This window comes from Salvelinus sp. IW2-2015, linkage group LG15 (assembly GCF_002910315.2).
Source record: "Salvelinus sp. IW2-2015 linkage group LG15, ASM291031v2, whole genome shotgun sequence".
In the NCBI taxonomy this organism is placed as follows: domain Eukaryota; kingdom Metazoa; phylum Chordata; class Actinopteri; order Salmoniformes; family Salmonidae; genus Salvelinus; species Salvelinus sp. IW2-2015.
The window spans coordinates 27,304,239-27,327,378 of NC_036855.1; the positions used below are offsets into that span (position 1 = coordinate 27,304,239).

The 23,140-nt window shown below is 41.9% G+C and overlaps 2 protein-coding genes across 2 annotated transcripts in view; both read left to right on the top strand.

Moving 5' to 3' along the window:
* The window catches only part of LOC111973770 (synaptic vesicle glycoprotein 2C), a 36,386-nt gene extending 26,149 nt beyond the window's left edge, over window positions 1-10,237 (top strand). Inside the window, exons 5-13 of the mRNA XM_024001174.2 lie at window positions 2,496-2,629; window positions 3,451-3,540; window positions 4,185-4,295; window positions 4,416-4,504; window positions 4,992-5,156; window positions 7,436-7,569; window positions 7,792-8,004; window positions 8,552-8,705; window positions 8,855-10,237. Of these exons, the coding sequence (XP_023856942.1) occupies window positions 2,496-2,629; window positions 3,451-3,540; window positions 4,185-4,295; window positions 4,416-4,504; window positions 4,992-5,156; window positions 7,436-7,569; window positions 7,792-8,004; window positions 8,552-8,705; window positions 8,855-9,038 (1,274 nt within the window). The 3' untranslated portion in view covers window positions 9,039-10,237. The remainder of the gene's footprint in view (window positions 1-2,495; window positions 2,630-3,450; window positions 3,541-4,184; window positions 4,296-4,415; window positions 4,505-4,991; window positions 5,157-7,435; window positions 7,570-7,791; window positions 8,005-8,551; window positions 8,706-8,854) is intronic.
* Window positions 10,238-17,373: 7,136 nt separating this feature from the next.
* LOC111973658 (ras GTPase-activating-like protein IQGAP2) overlaps window positions 17,374-23,140 on the top strand; it is an 89,236-nt gene continuing 83,469 nt past the window's right edge. Inside the window, exon 1 of the mRNA XM_024001024.2 lies at window positions 17,374-17,689. Coding sequence (XP_023856792.1) covers window positions 17,644-17,689 — 46 coding nt within the window. The 5' untranslated portion in view covers window positions 17,374-17,643. The remainder of the gene's footprint in view (window positions 17,690-23,140) is intronic.

The window sequence follows — 23,140 nt, forward strand, 5'->3', positions numbered from 1 at the left end:
TCAGCCGGCAGAGATCTCCGTCATACTGCAGCCTTTAGTTACATACTAGGAGTCTCTATCTCCCTCCATCCATCCATCCATCCACTTAGTCAATTATGTACATAATCCCATAATGGCATTTTCAATGGCAAAAACACTAACCCTCCGGGGCTGACAGCACAGCTATATCCCCATAGACAAGGCAATCACTGCAGCACATCAACTCTTACACACACACACACACACACACACACACACTAATACATTACCATCAGCATACATGTGTCATGTTAACACACGACACACACACACACAACACCCACACACACACACACACACACACACACACACACACACACACACACACACACACACACACCACAACCACACCCACACACACACACACACACACACACACACACACACACACACGTGCAGGCACGCACAGACACACAGAGTTCATGCATTCACACCAACACACACATGCACGAGACCCTGAATGTAAGGAATTGAGATTGCCTACGTGGTAGTCACTGGGAATCCTTGGCATCCTCCCACACACACCTACAGGACAGTGTCATTACTCAGCACACAACCACAGTAACACCCCAGCAGTTCTATACATTAACGCTTACAAACACGGTGTGTGGATGACTCTGATGCACGCACAGAATGATGTACAGCCCCACAACCACCATACACGGGTGGTTTGAGAGAGATGATCTGTGTATGACAACCTTTCTTCAAGTCTGGCTTTATTTCCACAGTGGTTGATAAGCGGTGGTATCAATCTGCCATTAGATTCATTTCTAGCAGTAATTTCCTTGCATTAATATGAACAGTGTTGATGGATAATGGGGTTATTCCTTTAAATCGTGTTAAAAAGAAAAGGGCCTGATCCAGAGGGAGAGACGTGGGAGGTCACGACTAACATCTCCCTCCTTCCCCAAATAGGAACAGGGAACATAAGCACACACACACACATTGCATTATCCCTCTTACACTAATGTACACTCCCACACACTGAAGAACAGTCATTTTTAGTAAAAACGAGATAAGGAGAACAAAAATATACCTCTTCATTGTTTTGGATATGCCCTGTTACTGTAGTTCTCAGCTACAGTGTTTATAGTGTACATACCGCATGTGGATTTGTGTTAATTCTGTGTCGATTATGTTGTCTGTCTGTATATCCTGCTTAACGTCTGTCTGTATATCCTGCTTATCGTCTGTCTGCATATCCTGCTTATCATCTGTCTGTAAATCCTGTTTATTGTGGCGGCACCACAAATTCCTGTACATACAAATCTATTTGGCGAATAAAGGTGATTCTGAAAAGATTTTACTTTCTCGATGTTCCATCAAATTTTCAGTAAGACCCATTTTCAGTAATATCCATTAAAGTGGGCAACAAATTTGATATTTATAAACTATTTCACAGAATGTATGAAACACATTTAAGGCTTTGAAGGGTTCTACTGTGCCTAAGGGAGAGCACTATGAAATTACAGTGCTGTACATGGGTAGCTCAGTGTTGAGGCTAAGATTATGTACATGGCTATGTACTATTACAATGATTAAGGATAGATATAATTGAAGGCTTTAGCAACCGTTTCCAGCTCGAGGACATAATTAGTCCGGCATGTTCCTTTCCTATGGCAAAGGTGCATAAAGATGGAGGAATTCAGATATGACATTGTTTTTAGCACAACCCACAGAGTTCTTAAACTACGGTGTGCCACATGGTCCAATGTGCCAGTAAATCAGCACAATCTAATTTTTCGTTTTTTCAAATTGGAGCCGTCTTGGAGCTAATCATGTATACTGTGATAATGCCAATACAAAAAAAGAGTAACGTAGAGCAATGTACAATAAGGCGAACATAGCAAATTAGGCATTTGTGGTAAGTACATAGGGGCCGCCATCTTTATGCACCTTCGCTGTTGAATAGTCCAGAAAATGACTTTAGAATGTGCTGAGATAAGTGTCATTTAGAGAGGGGAATTGGAAATTGATTGTGTGTGCGTGCGTGCGTTTGTGTATGTGAGAATACGTGTGTGTGTGTGTGTATGTGTGTGTTGCTGCTATGAAGATGAATCGGACATAGTCTCTACCTGTGGGATGAGATCAGGTACAACATGATTTAACTTAAATGTCCTTTCTTTCCTTCCTTTATTTGTTTGCTTTGTGTGTTGCACTTTCCTCTGTGTGTGGTCTTCTGGAATATACCCCATAGAAATTGTGCAAATAGAACAGACGTCACATCACCAAGGGAAGCAACAATCAGTTGCCCACAAGTAGCTTAAAAGACCCACTCCTGTGACATTTTTTAACTACTATGACTGGAGACCAAAAACAAGCTAAATACTGTATGAATTGAAAAATCGAAGCTCCCTCTCTTGAGAATGTGACCATTATGTAAAATATGCTGATGTGTTCTCTTGTGTCTGATTGTTTGATGATGTATTGTGTGTGATTGGTTGCTGATGGGTTCTCTTGTGTGTGATTGGTTGCAGGCTGGAGTTTCAGTATGGGTTCTGCCTACCAGTTCCACAGTTGGAGAGTGTTTGTGGTCGTCTGCGCCCTGCCCTGCGTTTGTGCTGTCGTGGCTCTCACTTTCATGCCCGAGAGCCCCAGGTTTTACCTGGAGGTAAAGTGTTATGGGAAATGGGGTTTTAGGGAGAATGTCTGCCCCTCACAGACTATGTCAGTGTGTGTGTGCATGAATGGTCAGCTTTTCAATTCAATAGTTCCAGTTCTGAACAGTATAGGCAAGTATAGGCAACTAATAGAATGTAGACCAATCCCAGATAGGCATATAGCCTAGTTAATTGGTTATTTAAGTCTGATGATAGTGCAAGGATTGGTTATCATTAACCTAGGGCCCTATAGCAGCTTAGGTCCCTATAGCATCTATTTCCTCAGAAAACCATTGAAGAGGGTACATTATCCTAGGTTACTATAATGCTTAAGTGTGTTCATGACAATGGGTGCTGAGGAGTATTTTTTTAATAATAAAGTATAATTTATTTGTTTTTGCTCAGTCTGATTGGGTGGGCCTGGCAGGGCCTGGCTTCCCAGCCTGTGTCCACCCAGGCCCACACATGACTATGCCCCTGGTTCATGAAAGTTGGAAATGCTTTGTTCTTCAACAGAAAGGCCTATGAGGCAAACAATTAGTCAGCCTAAAGCTTCAGCAGCAGAGGCCTGGGCTACACATGGCACGCCATTTTGCATGTTTTGTCGAAGATGGCAAATAATAAGCTAATAATAAGCTAACGTCTGTGACAGTAGGTTACGCCTGTTACTGTAGGAGAATTACACTTTGAAGTAAAATGAGTCATCATTGTCGTGACTCCTGTCATCTCAGCCCATCTCCTCCCTGTGTGAGCATGGCTGTCACGGAGGAGCGCTCCCGGTTCTCTCTCCGTTAATCCCGTTAATTCCCCCCCCGTTTCTCACTCCTGTCAGGTGGGGAAGCACGACGAGGCTTGGATGATCCTCAAGCAGATCCATGACACCAACATGCGAGCGCGTGGGCAGCCGGAGAAAGTCTTCACCGTGAGTATTTTCCCGCCTCGGCTCTTGCTTTGTTCACACAGTAAAAAAACGAAGGCTTATAACCACCAGCGCTGCGACATGTTTAAATATGTGCCGAGGATCATATCTATGATATGAAAAGGTTTTGAAAGGTATTTTGTGTCATTCAAATACGCAATGCCCGAGGCGCGCATGGAAACAGCACCCCAGTCAATCTACATTTAGAGCTTTTAATTTGGTGTCAGATTTCCTGTCTCTGGAAGTGAACTAAAGCCCTTGCAAATCTCATGATACATCTGTAGCCTATATTTTCAGATGGAGGTTTTTGCTGCTAGTGCAATAGCATAAGGCCTCAATCAATCTTGAATTGCAAAACTTGCCTATCAATTTGCATAGCCTACCTTTTTCCATGGGAAAATCTAATTGCAATGCAGAATAGTTGTAGATACTGTAAGAGAACCAGGTAAATTCCAATTCCTCGGTACTTCCAAGGCCCCTGTTTCCTTGTACCACCCAGGGATATCCAATGAATGGACCACAGCCACAGACCACCTTCCAGTTACATTTCTCCACCAGCAGTAGCCTACAAGAAAGAAACAGCATAAACATTACCTTTGATGTAATTATGTTATTAAAAACTCAATTTCCCATAATTCCCATCCCAGGTGAACAGAATCAAGATCCCCAAGCATTTGGATGAGCTGGTGGAGATCAAATCAGAGTCGGGGAACCCAGTCTCCAAGGCCCTCTTCAGGTCCAAGACAGAGCTATGTGGGGTGGGTTTTCTCTGCCTCTCCTGCTGTTGGCTCGCTAGATGCCCATGTTAGAAGCAGAATTATCCTGCACTGCACTCTCACAAATCATTATTGATGTGTCTCTCTTGTTTCTCCACACAGATCTGGGTTAACTTTATGAAGTGTTTCGACTACCCTCTGAAAGAAAGCACTATCAAGCTAGCTATTGTTTGGTTTACGCTGTCATTTGGGTAAGCTTTTTATTGTAATGATTCCCACTCCCTCCCTCTCTCCTGATAGAAAGTTCTGGTTCTTAATTTAGAGATGTAGGAGTCAGAATAGGCTAACTTCTTTCGTCAGGAAATGGCATAGACTTTTGCGCTTGCAGCCACATTGCATTTCTGTCAGCTGTCCAACGTGGTAGCAGAGGTCGCAGCTCCCTGCTCTCAGGAGAACTACTGAATCAATATACTTTCATTGGCCTCTCCTCTCAGTGTGACAGGATGGGAATTCAAGCAGCCTGAGAAGAAAAGAACACTCCTGGAAACCCAACTGAAACAGTGTATTCTACCCCTATAGTTCCAATACATTTCAACTGGCTCCTATGTATAAACATGGATTTATTTATATTTGTTAACCTATATCCACTAAAGTGACTCTCCACGCCAAATTCCCTGTGGTACGTACATAACCTAACCTTTATGTTGGTGACGACACTGTGTGTGTCTGTGGATCCAGGTACTACGGCCTGTCTGTGTGGTTCCCTGACGTCATCAAGCACCTCCAGGCAGATGACTACGCCTCCAAGGTGAAGATCCACAGCAACGAACGCATCGAGGACTTCACCTTCAATTTCACCATGGAGAACCAGATCCACACCAATGGTGTCTTCATCAACGACAGGTAGGGAAGAAAGAGAAAACTCTTCCACATTACAGTTTTTTACAATCACTTTGGCACTCATTTCGGAACCTTGATGTAATTTTTCAAAACTCTAGACACAAAACTCACAACCAATGGTCAAAATGCAAATTTTTCTAAACTCTAACGCTTTTCCCAATTGCTTGGATACAATACACATAAAGCTAAGATCATTTGTTCATTGAACTCAAATAACCTGTTCACCTGACACAACTTAACATCAAAGTATTACCATTTCAAAATGCAATTCACACATTACATCTGAAATGACTGTCTATTCATTTCATTACAATGATCTAACTATCAACTGATACAACTGCTCAAAATGATAAGTAACTGTTGCATTACTCTTAATGCATAGTTTTATGGAAACTGACGAACAATATTCCATGTTTAGATCATGAAAGTTTCAGGATAACGAGATCCATTGACACCAATTACCGTGGAACATGAACCAACTGGACTACATTATCTATGGATGTAATATTTAATCATCATTCTTTATCAGACACTGTTTCTATGGTCCCATGTACCACTTTTCCAGACCATGTTTTCAGATTTGACATTACTGTACACTCACCGGCCACTTATCTAGTACTGGGTAGGACCCCCTTTTGCCTCCACAGCAGCCTGAATTATTCACGGTGTTGTACGTTAAGAGATGCCCTTCTGCACCACTGTTTTAAACAGCTGTTATTTGAGCATTTGTGGCCTTTCTGTTAGCTTGAATAAGTCTGGACATTCTCCTCTGATCTCTCTCATTAACAAGGTGTTTTGCCCACAGAACTGCCGCTCACTGAATGTGTTTTGTTTATCGCACCATTCTCTGTAAACTCTAGAGACTGTAGTACGTAAAAATCCCAGGAAGGCAGCTGTTTCTGAGATGCTGTAATCACTATGTGTGGCATCAACAATCATACCCACGGTCAGTTGCTTAGATCACGCATCTTGCCCGTTCTAATGTTTGGTCGAACAACATCTAAAGCTCTCTACTCTTTATACTCTATATATTGAGTTGCAGGCAGCCACACGATTCACTGTTCGAATGTAACCTTTCTTGATGAGCTAAATCAGGTCTGTAGAGCTGATGGCATGACCTATGTCATTGCGTGGGATAATGTCAGGTTCCACCATGCTCAAATGGTGCAAGCATGGTTTCAGGCCCATCCACAATTTACCACCTTGTACTTATCCCCATACTCTCCTTTCCTTAACCCGATTGAGGAATTTTTCTCCACATGGAGGTGGAAGGTATATGATAGGCGCCCTCATGAACAAGCCACCCTTCTCCAGGCCATGGATGACGCATGCAATGACATCACGGAAGACCAGTGTCAGGCCTGAATTTGCCATGCCCGAAGATTCTTCCCAAGATGTTTGGCTAATGAAAACATCCATTGTGATGTGGATGAGAGCCTGTGGCCAAATCCACAAGACAGGGTTGATGGAAATATAGAAGTACAGTAATCAATCTTTTGTTTAGCTTTTTACAGTAAGCCAGGTGAGGAACACTGCAGTTGACCTTTAACTGTTTTTTCTTTTTTTGTAGCTAATTATTTTTGCTTTGATTCAAAGAAACCTATGTGGTGATTTTATTGTATTTCATCAATAAATTTCATATTTTGTTCAGTGTCTGTAGTATTCTCTCTACTAGTCATTTTACAGTGATGTATTTACGTGTAGTAGCATAATGAAACATGTATCACATATTTTGTACTACAATATTTAATGATTGTACGAACAACTACACAGTGAAACTATCGGTATCTTGTGTGAGGGTGATCTAAATGAATGTTCCTATGGCATTTCATGATAAATGACTTATTTGAACCTATGATTCTGCAAGTGCAAGGTTGCTTTAAAGATATGAATGCACAATGCAATGTTTTGAACATTGGACAGCCTGTGCTACAAGTGATGACCGTTTTGTGTCTAGGGTTTTGAAAAATGACCACAAGGTTCTGAAATTAGTGCCAAAGTGATTGTTAAAAACTGTAATGATGGACAAGCGGTTATAACCTCATCCTCAATGAAAATAGGACTGATGTACTAAAATGGAGTATGGATGGAAATGTGAGTCATTACTATGGCGCTTTTATATTCATCTGGCATGTTTATCTGCTTTGTCTATGTCAACTAGATGAGATGAATCAACGTTAAATACAGAATAGCTAAGGATTTCTCTGTAAAATGAACATGACATGTAGGCATTAGTAACTAACCATGTCCACACATACACTTTCCTCTGTTGAACCTTCCAGATTTGTTAATATGAAGTTGAAGTCCATCACCTTCATTGACTCAACCTTCCGTAACTGCTACTTTGACGACGTGACGTCYGTGGGATCCTACTTCCGGAACTGTACCTTCATCGAGGCGTTCTTCTACAACACTGGTAAGACAGACAAACAGAACCAGAAAGAGAACAGTGGCATTTCTGGGCCACCGTGAAGAATCTAGAAGGATCATTGTCAGGCTTGACCTGTTCTCCTTTCTTTCATACTTCCTTTTTTGTAAAGATATAGTTTCGATGGGCTGAAAAATGTTTGCTAGGTATTGTCCTTTCTCAGCTATAGTCCTGTCTCAGTCATGCCTATATTCCTGTTTGTGATGGCAGACATCGATGACTCCAAACTGATAGATGGCACAGAGGTGATCAACAGCACGTTTCACCACAACAAGACGGGCTGTCAGATGACATTTGACGACGACTACAGCGCCTACTGGGTCTACTTCATCAATTTCCTTGGAACTCTGGCTGTTCTGCCCGGCAACATCGTCTCGGCACTGCTCATGGATAAAATCGGACGCCTTTCCATGTTAGGTATGTACGGGGATAGTCTGCATAGTGCTTTCGGAGGGCTAACTTTGTTATGAGCATGACTGTATCAGGTTGTTCAAATTAAAAAGGATGTGGTGTGTGCGTCTGTGTGTGTGTGTGTGCCTGCCTGTGTGTGTTTGTCTGCGTCTGTGTGTGTGTCTGCGTCTGCATCTGTATGCCTGCGTCTGTGTGTGCCTGCGTCTGTGTGTGGTGTTGTGTTCCTGCGTGCTGTGTGTGTTTGGCGTCGTGTGGTGTGTGTGTCTGCGTCTGTGTGTGTGTGTCTGTGTGCCTGCGTCTGGTAGTGTGTGTGTTTCCTGCGTCTGTGTGTGTTTGCGGTCTGTGTGTGTGGTGGTGTGTGTGTGTGTCCTGCTTCTGTGTGTGTTTGAGTCTGTGTGTGTGTGTGTGTGTGTGTGTGTGTGTGTGTGTGTGTGTGTGTGTGTGGTGTGTGTGTGAGTGTGTGTGTGTGTGTGTGTTGGTGTGTGTGTGTTGTGTGTGTGTGTGTCTGCGTCTGCGTCTGTGTGTGTTTGCTTCTGTGTGTGTGTGGTACAGGTGGCTCCAATGGTTCTGTCAGGGATCAGTTGTTTCTTCCTGTGGTTCGGCACCAGTGAGTCGATGATGATCTTCATGCTGTGCCTTTACAACGGCCTGAGCATATCAGCCTGGAACTCACTGGACGTGGTCACCACAGAGTCCTTCCCTACAGATAGAAGGTATAGTTAGCAAGAAAATATAAATGATCCATTCCTATCTGCAACAACAACAAGCATGAACAAACACACAAACATACATATAAAACTCATGTAAATCACTAAAAGACTTTCTAATCCCTCCCCCCTCTCTCTCTCTCTGTGTGTGTCAGAGGGACAGGTTTTGGGTTCTGTAACGCCTTGTGTAAGCTGGCTGCAGTGTTGGGAAACCTGATCTTTGGTTCTCTGGTTGGCATCACCAAGTCCATCCCCATCCTCCTGGCCTCATCTGTGCTGGTGTGTGGAGGCCTGGTGGGGCTCCGGCTGCCTGATACCAGGGCCAACGTACTCATGTAGCCCCAGGAAGGACCACCTGGCCTGTGGAAGACTTGGGCCAAACCTGGTGCAAAGGGTTTGCTTCAAACATGTCCTATGGATGTTTGAGATTTGATTTGATTTGCTTATTGTGGTCTCAAAGGGAGTTCAATTGCATAACCCCCCACCCCCACCCCATATCGCTACGAAACAGTATATCTACTTTCACTTTATCAATTTATGTATGTACAAGACACAACCCAAGCTCCAGACCATCTGCACAATTCCCTGGTGTCAAAGGGAAACTCCTATTTATTGTTGAATGTAATATTTGGGGATATCACAACGCCCCTTCCAGGATGGAATGATGTCACTCAATATTTTCATGTTATTTCATCATGATATAATCATAATAGTTAGTGGGGTAGATATTTTAGTGAAGCTTGTGGTGAGCATTGTTCAGGGGAATTGATGGTCAGTTGTTCATGACTGATTGATGGCCGGGCCATTGCCTGTGGATTAGGTCCATCCATCCCCGTATAGTACTGGCTGTGAAGGGAACTACTGTATGTGGGTCCTGTAGTTGGCTGAAGTAGACTCTAGATCAGTGTCATTGGCTGTTTGCTATGAGCTGGCTTTTGAAGTCAGGACTGAGTTAGTGCTATGTGAGTTGTATAGATGTCAGTAGCGCCTGTTGCGTTGTATCATATGAGCAGTAGCTTCCAGGCATGTTAGTCTGGAGTCATTGCAGGGGCAGGGTTAGTGCTGTACATATGAATGTGTTCATATTAGGCCAGGACAGATGGAGGAGAGAGGAGAAAACAAGCTGTTCTGAGCACAGCCACCCTGCAGTGGGAGAGATGGGGGAATAGATGATCAGAAAGACTGGAGACCACACAGCTGCAACACAGCTGGCCTAGACAGACAGACAGACAGACAGACAGACAGACAGACAGACAGACAGACAGACAGACAGACAGACAGACAGACAGACAGACAGAACCGGAGAGAAGAACAAGGGTATCTGGGCCACCGAGTGTAGATGGATCTTTGTCAGGCTTGATGTGTTCTCACATAATGTTTCACTTGTAATGTCTGCTGGATTACGCACATAAACCTGAACTGTCAACCATGAAGATGCAGGTGTGGACAGGTCTTAACCCACAGATGGTTTGAAGCTTCTCCCAGAAAACATCTGAAATATAATAACGAGCTGGTTGTCAGTTGTGGCTATTTATTTTATAGTTAGTCACTGACTAGACATGCATAAAGATGTGTTTTCATTACAGTGTTTGCCCCACTCTACCACAGTCAAATATAAACACCATATCAAAAGCCCTTTGCACCACATCTCTAGGCCATATTGAAAACTTGATTTGTTGTTATTTGAAGTGTACATACTAAATGTATCAATATGTAATATTTATGTGTTTTGCGGTATGTATCTGCAGCTGTTCTAAAGAATTTGTTGGGGAAAATGTAAGAATGCAATTTTTTTGTATCAACTCTTGTTCTCCACTTCTCCTATTTGTTGTATTCTATGCAGGCTTCCTGATTGGGATTATTTATGTTCAGCCTTTGATTGGCGTTTCTCTTCGGCACTGACTTTGTAATGACATGTCAGGCTGCTTCCTTTTCAAGATACTGAATGGCCTTTTTTTTAAAATGTGCCTCTTCACCGGAGCGTTCTCCTCATAGACAACAGAACAGGAGACTGAAGGGTACAGGAGGTAAACCGGAAGTGAACTCTGTGTGTGTGTGTGTGTGTGTGGGTGTGTGTGTGTGTGTTGTGGTGTGTGTGTGTGTGTGTGTTGTGTGTGTGTGTGTGTTGTGTGTGTGTGTGGTGTGTGTGTGTTGTGTGTGTGTGTGTGTGTGTGTGTGTGTGTGGTGTGTGTGAGTCCCTTCTCACTACGGTCAACATTTTCAAGTACTGTACATCATCACATTGGTGTGACAGTGACGTGTAAAAGGTACAACATCCATATCAGTTTCAAAAAAGATGCCCTCCCTTCAGATGAAGTTGGAAGATAATATTATTTTTAAACTGGATTGGAAAATATCAAATGTTATTTAGAGCAATAAGATATTTAGTAACTGCTTGCATAAGAGTGACCCCACAGACGTAATTTAAGTGAAATGACGTGAAAACAACGTTGATTCAACCAGTGTGTGCCCAGTGGGAATGCAATTGCGTGGATATTTTAAGCAATATTTAAACAGTTTTACAACAGTAAACTATTCCAGTGCTTGTTATTAAAAAAAACACCTGTGACCATTTGGAAGACATTTTAGAATCAGTAACAAAACAGTATTTTTCAAAAGGCTTCTTGCCAAATGTCTGCCCACATAATTCAATACACAGCACATGTATTAATCTTTGCACTGTATAATGGCTTTTCATTAGTGCTGTACACTGCATAACGTTTCAGTCTCTAAATTCTCACCCAAAGTTGACAAATGCATCTGATGTTTATAAGGCATCCTGCAGATAGCTGTTGGTACTGTAAGCAGTATGATCACCAGACCTCAGTCACAGGTCTACATCTCTACATGGCTCCTTAGTATTTTCTGTGGCTTACTGCCGGTGTAGCTCTCCTGTTCCTGTGTGTGTCGTATCTGTGAGTATATTGTAGTGTTAGTAGTTCACTGTATCAAAACTGCTGTCTGCTTGCACCCTCCTTATTTTAGCTTTACATCATCTTGCATATGGTAAAGTCTGTTTGCTGATTGTTTGTTTCTTGGTATGCACTACAAATGAACAACCGCTGACTTCTTGATGATTTCGTGATTTTTTAAGTGATGACATAATCAATGGAACTTGAGTATTTATAGTAGTAGTAATAACATTCTGATTGGMCTTGTGTCAAACCAAAGCTACTGACTGACTACTGTTACCACCTCAGCAGTGTTGTGCATACAATAAGATACCAGTTATTTATCAACAAGGATTGCAGCTGTATGGTGGTACTGGATGTGTTAAACCTAGCGTCTTAACCTAATTGTGACAGCATTGCCTGTGGTATCTTACAAAGGATAAATAAGTGTCTCTCTTTTTTTGTGTGGGTGTGTGGTTTGGTTTCACTATCATTGTGGGGACCAGAAGTCCTCACAAGGATAGTAAAACAAGGGGAATTTGGACAGGTATGGACATTTCGCCAGTCCCCACAAGAAAAATGCTATTTTAGGCTTAGAGGTTAGGTTTAGGGATAAGAGTTAGGTTTAGGCTTAGTTTTAGGGTTAACGTTAGAGTTAGGTTAAGGGTTAGGGAAAATAGGATTTTGAATGTGATTTTTTGGGGGGTTCCCACAAGGATAGTAAAACAAGTGTGTGTGTGTGTGTGTGTGTGTGTGTGTGCTGTCTCTTATACACATCTAGATGTGTATAAGAGACAGGTGTAAGTGTGTGTGTGTAAGTGTGTAAGTAAGTAAGTATTGTACATATCAATGCTGTAGTTGGTGGACTTCTGAGTTAAATCTGTATGCTTTTTGATTGACTGATGCGTCTCCAGCTTTGTTCAAGTGATAAAATCCATCTATCCATGTTCTACGTCTGTGTTTCCTTGGCTTAAAGCCACATGTCCTCTACTACTGTGTGTACAAACTTGCATGTGTGTATGAAACTTCTCTTTTTTGTGCTCAACTTTGTGTTCTTATTATATTCTTCTGCCAGAAGAAGAGAAAATGTAGATTTTTGGGAGAAAAAAAAAGTGAATGTATCACTCGTCAGTTTTTTTGGGACATTTTTTTAAGTGAACAATGGTGTGGGCTCAGATTAACAAATGTGTGGGCTCAGATGAACAAAGGTGTGTACATTATTGTGAAGGGCATGCCAATTGTGGGATGACTGTATATACAGACGTCTATAAACATGAAGCTGTGTAGAGAAATATTTGCCAAATGATGCCCTGTGAATATTGTTTTAATTAAAGGAGAATGGCAGGAATTGCAAATAGTGCTGCTTATGAGCATCAAGTATATGAAATAAAGATTTATGTTCTCTAGCAAAGTCAATCATGTGTTCATTCAACTCCTGAGGATATAAAGCTTGAGTGCATTGCCGCTTATATAGGTCTGCAGCAGGTCATTTTGAAGATAATAATATATCAGATAGAGTGCATGCAGACTGCAGAGCAATGGGCCCAAAATCGTATTACACTAATAATAGCTTTTGTTTAGCACTGTACTCCCATAATCAGACCCCGAAGAAATATATGAGTTATCTTGCCTTCAATGTTTGCAAGTCAGAAAATATTATCAATTGTTGTCAGGAATGAAAAATGCTGATTTTCAATTAGTATAGACTATTATAATTCCAGTCCTATAAAGTTGGAAAAGATGATGCGGCTAAACTAAAGAGAGGGCTTGTGGTATTAGTTTTAAAACAACAACACAAACAGCAGCAATGAAGACATCAAAATGCTCATCCACACAATCCACATTTCCATATTCACTGCCTTATTGTCGTAACTAGTGGGCATTACGCATGCCAAGTAAAGAAATGACATCTACCCCTGGCTTTTGCCTTTTAATAAAAATAAAAAACATTCCAACAAAACAAACAGATAAAATGTCAAGTGAAATTTTACGTGGAATTTGGAGTTATAGACTTCTCTCACACACACCCTGCAACATCAGCACAGCAGAGACAAGAAAAAACTTGGACAACACAATAAATTATTACAGGCAGGCATGTCAAGCTGCACTGCTCTGGCCTGGTTACATGTCATGGCGGCAGGTGGCCTAACGCTAAGGGCGTTGGGCCTGTAACTGAAATGTCGCTAGTTTGAATCCCCGAGCAAGGTGTAAAATCTGCCTAGGTGCCCTTGAGCAAGGCACGTAACCCTTATTGCTTGTGGGTCACCAATGATAATGGCATTTCCAATTCACACATGCATTAATACACACTTGTACATGTGTGAAATTGGACATTTATGTAATCCACCATTGCTGGGACAGTGCTGGAATGGAAAATTAAATATCTGAACAAGAACGGTTTAGGTTGGCATGATAGTGTGTAGCCAGCATTAATTTCTCATCGCTGTCCATAAACCCATTCTACCAGGAACTGAAAAGCATGGCTGGCAGCAGTAGGCTTCAGAGGTTGTCAGACTAGCATGAAGTGAGCTATAAGAAATTGCGTCATCAGAAGGACCCTCTTCCCCCTTTATACAGTAGTGCAATACCTTTGACCAGAGCCCTATGGGCCCTTAGGATGCATTACCTTTGACCAGAGCACTATAGGCTCTTATGATGCATTACCTTTGACCAGAGCCCTATAGGCCCTTAGGATGCATTACCTTTGACCAGAGCCCTATAGGCCCTTAGGATGCATTACCTTTGACCAGAGCCCTATGGGCCCTTATGATGCATTACCTTTGACCAGAGCCCTATGGGCCCTTATGATGCATTACCTTGACCAGAGCCCTATAGGCCCTTATGATGCATTACCTTTGACCAGAGCCCTATGGGCCCTTATGATGCATTACCTTTGACCAGAGGGGGCCCTTATGGGCCCTTATTAGGACCAGGCGTGTGGCCAAAATATCATATCACAATATGTTGTCAACATTTTTTAAGGTACGGCAACCATTCTAATTGTTTTATCAACCAAACTAAGACAAAACTGACAGTGAAGTAGCACAATTTGTATAACTTTTCATTTATTTAGCACAGTATCAACATATCGTTAAAAATGTATGTGAGTCGATACTGGTATACCTTAAGATACAATATATCGCCCAGTCGTAGCCCTTATAGTGCTCTACTTTTGACCAGAGCTTTATTGGTCCTGGTCCAAAGTAGTGTACTCTAGGGGATAGGGAGCCATATGGGACTCAGAACCTCTTCCACCTGGCTGACTTCAAGCTTGGTGTGTAAAGTGAATCTCTCTGATGTCCAGAGGTGGGACCAAGTCACTATGAATCGAGTCACAAGCAAGTCACAAGTAACAAGATCCAAGTCTCAAGTCGAGTCCAAAGTAGAATAGGTCTTGACTCAAGTCGAGTCCAAGTCGTGCGTTCTAAGAGCAAGTCAAGTCACAAGATTTCAAGTCTCAAGTCAAGTAAAAATAAAAAGTTATTKATGCAATGACTTCTTCAACTACAAATCTTTTTGTATTTATTGAGGCTACCAGACAGCCCATTTCATTATTTTGTCTACAACACATTTTGATGATGTATTTGTTAAATAGGGACCGTGTAGCAGTGGTAAAGGCATGAAATCAGCAGAAGGCAAGGCAGGTTGACATGTTCAGTGTGTAGATATATTTACAGGTCCTGGTGATCCAATGGTGAAAGCACCATATCATACAAAATATAAAAGTAGATTTACCAAATTTACACCGGTAATAACCCAAAAGAAATAGCCTCGGGTAGAGGGCAAGACTGTATAGCTTCCCCTTAAGAAACCAAATCGAATCTGTGTAACAGAAGCTCAAACAGGTAGGCCTACATAATATAAGCAATTGGACCCCAGGATCATACAATTAACCAATTGGCAATTACAACCAATAAACTGGTTCTACAATGTAAAAGGCAATTTCCATGTGTACTGTACGTGTAACTGATAGATACATGTAAAAACATGAACGTGAGTGTGTGTACGTAAATTGTAGTCTTTTGTCTGTAATATATTTTTCGTTGTGTCGATACCCCAGTAAATCTATTGGGATCCTATAAATCAAATCAAATCCACATCCATTGTAACATTGGTAAACGGAACAGGGATGGAATAATGAAACGCTAACAATTATTTTAGTATCAGATGGAATATCACATAGGGCCTATGCATTTAAACGTGTGAAAGCAAGAGCAAACGTTTCAACAAGAGAAAAACAGCACTCTCCACTGGTGGGAATTTGGAGAAGGCAAGTGAAGAGTCTCGCCTATGGTGCGTCTTCGCCACAGTAATAATTCATTTTAAACAAATTCCAAATGCAAGCTTCATCAGTAAACTATCAATTTCAAGCAATTGTTACATACCAAAATACCAGTAGGCCTGTGCTAGTAATTGTTGCCCCATTGCTGAGTTAATATTCTTGATCAGAAAATAATTTGTATTTATCATGGCAATCCTTTCTTCCTATAATTTGACGTTTGCGCCTTACCAGATCCTATATCTGTATAGAAAATCAGCAATCTGTTCGCTAGCTCACCCACGACCTGTATTGATTGACAGTTTTCTAGTTCAACCAGAGTGCGGAGTGTGCGTTTCACTAGCCAATCTGTTGCAGTTTTTTTTGCAAGTGCAGTGCTGCGGCTGCTGTCTCTGGCTGCGTGTAGAGTAGTCCACATAGACTCTGTGCCACAAAATGAGTGACAAAGCATTACAAAACCTGGCCATATAAATTCAAGGTATCAGTCTTAAATCAAAGTCGAATCCCGAGTCTTGAGGCTCCAAGTCCAGGTCAAGTTATTTTCCATCAAGTCGAATCTCAAGTCATAAAATTTGCAACTGGAGTCAGACAGTCCAAGTCATGTGACTGGAGTCCACAACTATGCTGATGTCTGCAAGCCAAGTGTAATGTCATCCCAAACTATCCATGCATTTCTTGATATACCAACTACATCAACTTTAAAAAACGACCCTTTTATTCTAATGATTCCATAGACGAGATAGCCACCACATCTTCACCCATTCATTTGCCATTTTGAGGCTATTTTGGAGTGGTATAAAGTACTTTAAAGTACTACTTAAGTCGTTTTTTTGGGTATCTGTACTTCACAATTTATATTTTGGACAACTGTTACTTTTACTCCACTACATTCCTAAAGAAAATAATGCAATTTCTACGCCATACATTTTCCCTGACACCCAAAAGTACTCGTTACATTTTGAAGGTTTAGCAGGACAGGACAATTGTCTAATTCACGCACTCAAAGAGAAAATCCCTGGTCATCCCTACTGCATCTGATCTGGCGGAATCACTAAACACAAATGCTTAGTTTGTAAATTATCTGAGTGTTGGAGTGTGCCCCTGGCTATCCATAAATTAAAAAAAACAAGAAAATCGTGCTGTCTGGTTCGCTTAATATAAGGAATTTGAAATGATTTATATATCTGCTTTTACCTTTGATATGTAAGTATATTTAAAACCAAATACTTTTTTACTTTTACACAAGTAGGATTTTAATGGGTGACTCACTTTTACTTGAGTCATTTTCTATTAAGGTATCTTAACTTTTACTCAAGTATGACAATTATGTACTTTTTCCACCGATGCTATTTTGTCTCCCTTATTCTCGCAAGAGAGGGACATCATGTCATGATAGATTGGCCACCAGGTGGTGCTAGAGACGGCTAAATAATTAATGCGGTCTGGTCAGTTTAGAGCGCACCCACTGTGAACACTTGCACTGGACCAGAGGGAAATTGAATGACAAGCTCTTTCTGACATGATTCCATCAAGGGTGAACGCGATGGGAGTTCTGCTGAGCGAGTGACAGGAGGCATGCGGTGCATTTCGACACGGAAAGGAACTTTAGAAAACTGTTTAGCCGCTGCTATTGATAGTGGCACCACTACAAATTAGCTTTCTTGTTTTATATTGAACTTATAACTCGAGGTGCGGTTTATGGTTTGCTGCTAGCTAGCGTTGGTTTGACTGGGCTACGTTCATTTAAGTTTATTTCCGAAGGAACCGAGGCAGGATGTACTATGAAGAAAAAGCTAATTCACACAAGCCACGTTATGGAAGTAAGTAAAAGTGACCTAATCCACCATTTGCAAATCAATTACATAGACATTTTTTGTTGTTGTAGCCTACATGTTTGTTAAATGAAACAAGTGGTTTTGTAAAGGCTGTTTTGGCAGGGCGAACCTCACGCGCTTATGCACCGCATGCTCGATGACGAGCAGTTCACCGTATAGAATAGATGAAATATAGTTTTACAACAAATAGCATTAACCTTTGACTCTTACGCATTTAGGTGTAAGATTTCAGAAGCCTATCACATTGTGATGATATCGAACTTGGAGTGTGTATTTTTTTATTGAATGAATGCAATCTGGCTATTGTCAGACAATTTGTGTGTCCTGCCCCTCATACCCATGTCCCTCAGACACATTGCCCGTCGCAAACAACTAAACGTTGCCATTAAGTCCTTACAGTTGTGAAATATAACCTTACAGTAATATGACTAGTCCTAGTACACAATTAATGTAGTCGACAGTCCAGGGCCTCAGACAGAAGGCATTTTCGCAGTGGTTAAATATTAACTTTTTTCTATTACTGTTAAGAAATCCACACCTGACTTCTGCATGGGTATTACAGCAATTTAACAGTCAATACATCTCCTAAGGTTTCAAACGACAATAACATGTTTACCTGTTTGTCACTTTAGACCTGTGTGTTATTGACAACATTTCCGCCTATGCTCACTCAGATCTGAGAGCAATGGCAAAGTGCAATGGTGTGAGATTCAATCAAGCAATAAGGTCAATAGTCTTTTTTTCTCTGAGACAAACCAGCTTAGCTGCATTGTCAGCTATAGTGGAAATGCCTCAAACTGTTTGTTGGCCTGACATGGTTGTTTTCTGTTTTAACATGAACTCTGGCTCCAAGGGTCCAAACAGGAAAGGTTGAAGGTATTGTTTGCAGTGGATGTGTCATTAACACAAAATGAGGAGTTTATTATTGGAGGGGCAGAGGTGGTCCTTACTCCTTAGAGGCCTCTTGGGCCCATTCCGAAATGGACTTGGAGCTTTCCCGTCCGACTCAGATATTCATAAATAATTTTTTTTTTTAAATATTGAGACCCGTTTGGAACGGACACGAGAACAACTACACCTGTTTTGTATAGACCTGGTCAGACCCGATCCGAGTGGGAGAAGCAGCAGCAAAGTCAAGTTAAGTTACTTTATTAACCAGAGCTGATAAAGCACGAGGTATAGAGGTGACGCTCTAGCAGGGGCCTTGCACACAGCAAGCTACTGTGAGCGAGTGACACTAGGAGGAGGGAGCCCCACATGGAGGCTCTGACTGTTGCCTATTGCTGCTTTGATGACTTATGATTGGCCAACAACAAGCTACACACGCCACTCTTGTGAAAAACAAAGAACAGCAGTGTAAATTATGCAATTTTTRTTTCTCTACTGCAGCAGTCGCGTTCGGGTCTGTATGAGTCCTTCCGGACAAGTCAGTTAAGATTACACAGACCCGTGACAATCATATCAGATCAGACCCGTGACATTTATTTAGAATTCTGGATCCGGATCCGCTCGAGTCCCGGATTGGGCCAGCTCTGTATTGATTCCTTTGGGTCAGCGAGCCCAAGCGGATTATTATGTTCAGATGGTGATGGAAACAAATATACAAAAAGGAAAACTATTAACAGGCATGCCTAAACTAAAGAATCAAAACGAAAGGCCTCATGGCCACCAAACAAACCAACAGCCTCACGGGTTGCAAGCTGGGACACTGACTGGCGATCCCCTTAATCATCAGCGTCTTCGATGAGGTTTAACAGCGGTTGGCATCCAATAAATGTTGAATTACCTCCACCTACTAGACTGGAGTTTAACTCTTATACTTTGCTTGAAAAAAAAAAAATATATAAATAAAATAAATAAATATATAAATATATAAAAATAAATCAACAAATGCCCTACCATCTAACCACACACTCACTAGTCTCGTACACCCTAATACCTGCAGCTGCCACCACAACCTCAATTGTCTGCGACTTACGTTTCATCCCCGCAGTACAGTTGATAACCATTACTATAAACCAAAAAAATCTAATCTTACTGAAGCATATATCACTTGTTGGCATATCCCTCTGTACAGGTACAGATCTACTCCTCTCAGGATCCCTCCCCATTGACCCATTTTCCTCTACTTTCTTCACTGTCTCAGCATACGACAACTTCTGGAAGCCTCAACCTGCCTCTCTCGKACCAGACATTTCTGATCCCCAGCCCCATGGGCACCCCTACAATTAACACATAACARGACTTTCCCCAATGCTACACATTCCTTTGTCTCATGCCCTTCTGCAGACTTCTCACACCTAGGAACCTCCCTCCTACACAGTACTGCCACATGCCCATAAGCTTGACACGTGTAACAATGTAATGTATTCGGCACAAAAGCTCATACAGGATAACTTATTTATAACATCACTTTATCGGGCAGACTCAACATCAAAACTCTAAAGAACAGAAAACGACTTCTGTTTCACCACTCACGCCACCCTGTATGCGTCGCACCAAACGACTAGCATCACAAACACCGGGAGTCTTCCCCTTCAGTTGGTCAACTTTCACATTTACCGCTACCCCAGTAATCACTCCTTTCGATGGCACCCTTTCCTTGAGAGCAAAACAATTCACKTCTKTTGTCCCCYTTTGTTTTTAACATGGAGCACCTGCTCCCTCTGACCAGCAGAAACACAAACAATTATCACCAGACCACTTCTGGTTACCTTCACCGATTCCACAYCACCCAACTCTGTTTTCACCCACCCTGAAACCACAAATGGGTCAGACACTTTTTCCAAAAATGTCACTCCTACCGTCACAAACTTTTTTCTTTATCCTGACCCTCYGTGCAAGCTTCAGGCTCTGAGGACTTCACCACACCTACCCCCTCCCCCTCAATCACTTCCATTTCTCCTCCTGTCTTCGATTTGGCGTACAGCTCAGTCTGCTTATACMTTCTACCATTCTTCTTCAGCAAACCATCTCCCTTTTRCCCACAATTTAACCGATTCAAGCTCACCCTCTTCCTCCCTTACTCTTTGACGTCCTATGCCTCGCTTTTCCCTCCACTCCTCCTCCGTATTCCAAGTATACGTCTCCTTATGATAATACTGCACTTCTCCTGACATACATCTTGTTCTCGCCCTCTAAAGGGACGCCATTTTCCTTTGACGATCCCCTTATTTGGCATCACCTGTCCTTATCAAGGCTTTGCAGTACAGCACTCGGACATGGTTGCTGCTGCGCCCTGGTGGAGTAGAGTTTTCTAGTGAGATGTAGTGTAGACTACCAAACCTATTCGAGAACAATTGATTATATAGCCCATCTGATTAGTGATGCACACCTCTGGTCTTGGACGGCAACACCGTAAGCTGTTTTTTGAGTCGAGGCCTTTTAATCAGAGACTGATTTAAGACCTTGGTAAGCAGGTGTATGGGGTCTCTAGCCAATCAATAAACCATAATTGATCAATTAAGGAGTGGAGAGAAACAACACTAGCATGGCTGTGGCCCTCTATGACTGGACATACACATACCAGAGAAAGGATGGTACGGTCTCTCTTGGCTACACCTGGAGCCCTTTCTCTGTATTTGTAATACTATGGCATGGGCCCTTAGCACCTCGTGTATCTTGATTTGTCACTCCCTCAGGATAGAAAAACATTACCTTAACAAAGGAATAAGTCATCAAGTCTATAAATCATGTCCAGTGGTGTTTAGGGCTGGGAATTGCCAGGAACCTCACAACATGATATCACGATACTTCGGTGCCGATACGATGTATGGCGATTCCCACGACTCAAGATTATATATGTATTACTATTAGATACTGTGATTTTATTGCAATTCGACGTTCCTCACATTGCTCACCATATGTCTGCTGCAGAGGGACAAGAGGGAGCCATGAGAAAATGAATAAAAGTGCTGAAAACAAATTGTCTCCCTATTTAAAAAGAAGTTGGAGAACAAGCTATGAAGGAGAAATACTGTTTTGGTGCAGGTACAGCCAACTAGCACAAAATTAATATTGCGATATTGTCAAAGCGATATGATATATCGTCAGAAATAATATCCCGATTATGTAGCTGTGTGTGTGTGTGTGTGTGTGTATATATATATTTATTTATTTTCCCTTCCCTCCATTACTACTGGTGTTCTGATGGATGAAGGAAGCGACAGATTAAATATGGCCCAGCACAGTCAACAGGCAGGCTGGCCTTCCATGTAGTGTGTGTAACGGATGTCCTGGGGATCCAATGCCTCAGGGGTGAGAGTTTACCAACACTCTGGTCCCCTCCAATAACACAGCTGGCCCCGTGGCCTTCAGACTGATGGATCCTATGGTCATACATCTTACCCTGGGCCTTCTGTAAACATTGCCTTGTGCTTTGAAATTCCGTTACCGAAAACCCACATCTTTAAGATATTTTCTCTCTTATGTATTTATTTGTAATACAGATCAGGGACCGTGATGAAATTATACCACCACAATTCTGTTACCGGATGTAAACCACTTCATTTGCTGTAGTTCAATAACCAAAATATATTTTTTCAAAATCAATATGTCATGTCATAGTTGACACTCCATTCACTCTGCAGACATCGTTGAATCTTAATTCGGAGGCGACATTTTAGTTTTTGGAAAACGTGGACATAAAATACTGAGGGAGATTGTACTGAAATTCGAAAATCTGAGTCTCAGCTAGCGCTGTTGCGGTGACCGTATTACCGCCACACCAAGTCATGACTGCAGTAAAATTCCACTTGACCGTTGAGTCACGGTAATCTCCTCTTATGCACTCTGGACATGCTTTGGTAGTACTCAACTTGCTAATGACCATCAGGTCCTAATGGCCTGGTACTCAGGCCAATCGTTTTTTCCCCCTCATCAATCTACACACAATATCCGATAATGACAAAGCAAAAACAGTAAAAAATAATAATATCACCTTTGGCAGCAATTACAGCCTCAAGTCTTCTTGGGTATGACGCTACAAGCTTGGCACACCTGTATTTGGAGAGTTTCTCCCCTTCTTCTCTGCAGATCCTCTAAAGCTCTGCTGCACAGCTATTTTCAGGTCTCTCCAGAGATGTTCAATCGAGTTTATGTCCGGGTTCATTGCCCTGTTCATTGCCCTGTGTCACAACCCTCTCTTGTGTCTGTCCATCTGCCCCACCACACATATTTTGGTTTTTGACATCATAATTTCAGGGTGAACAGACCCTTTATTAATTTACCCCTAAACTAGAAGTGCAATGGCTTGTCCAATTAAGTCATGTTTCAAGCAGACCCTTGCGTCACAATTTGCCCTTCAGTGAGACTGATGAGGTGAGTGTTGTCGTTTTTGGGTGAGCTTGTCTTTGTCACCTGCCCCAGTGCGAGTAGGTTACAAGAGCTACAGGGCTAGATGTCACTGGTATGGCCCAATAAAGGGGCACCAATTAG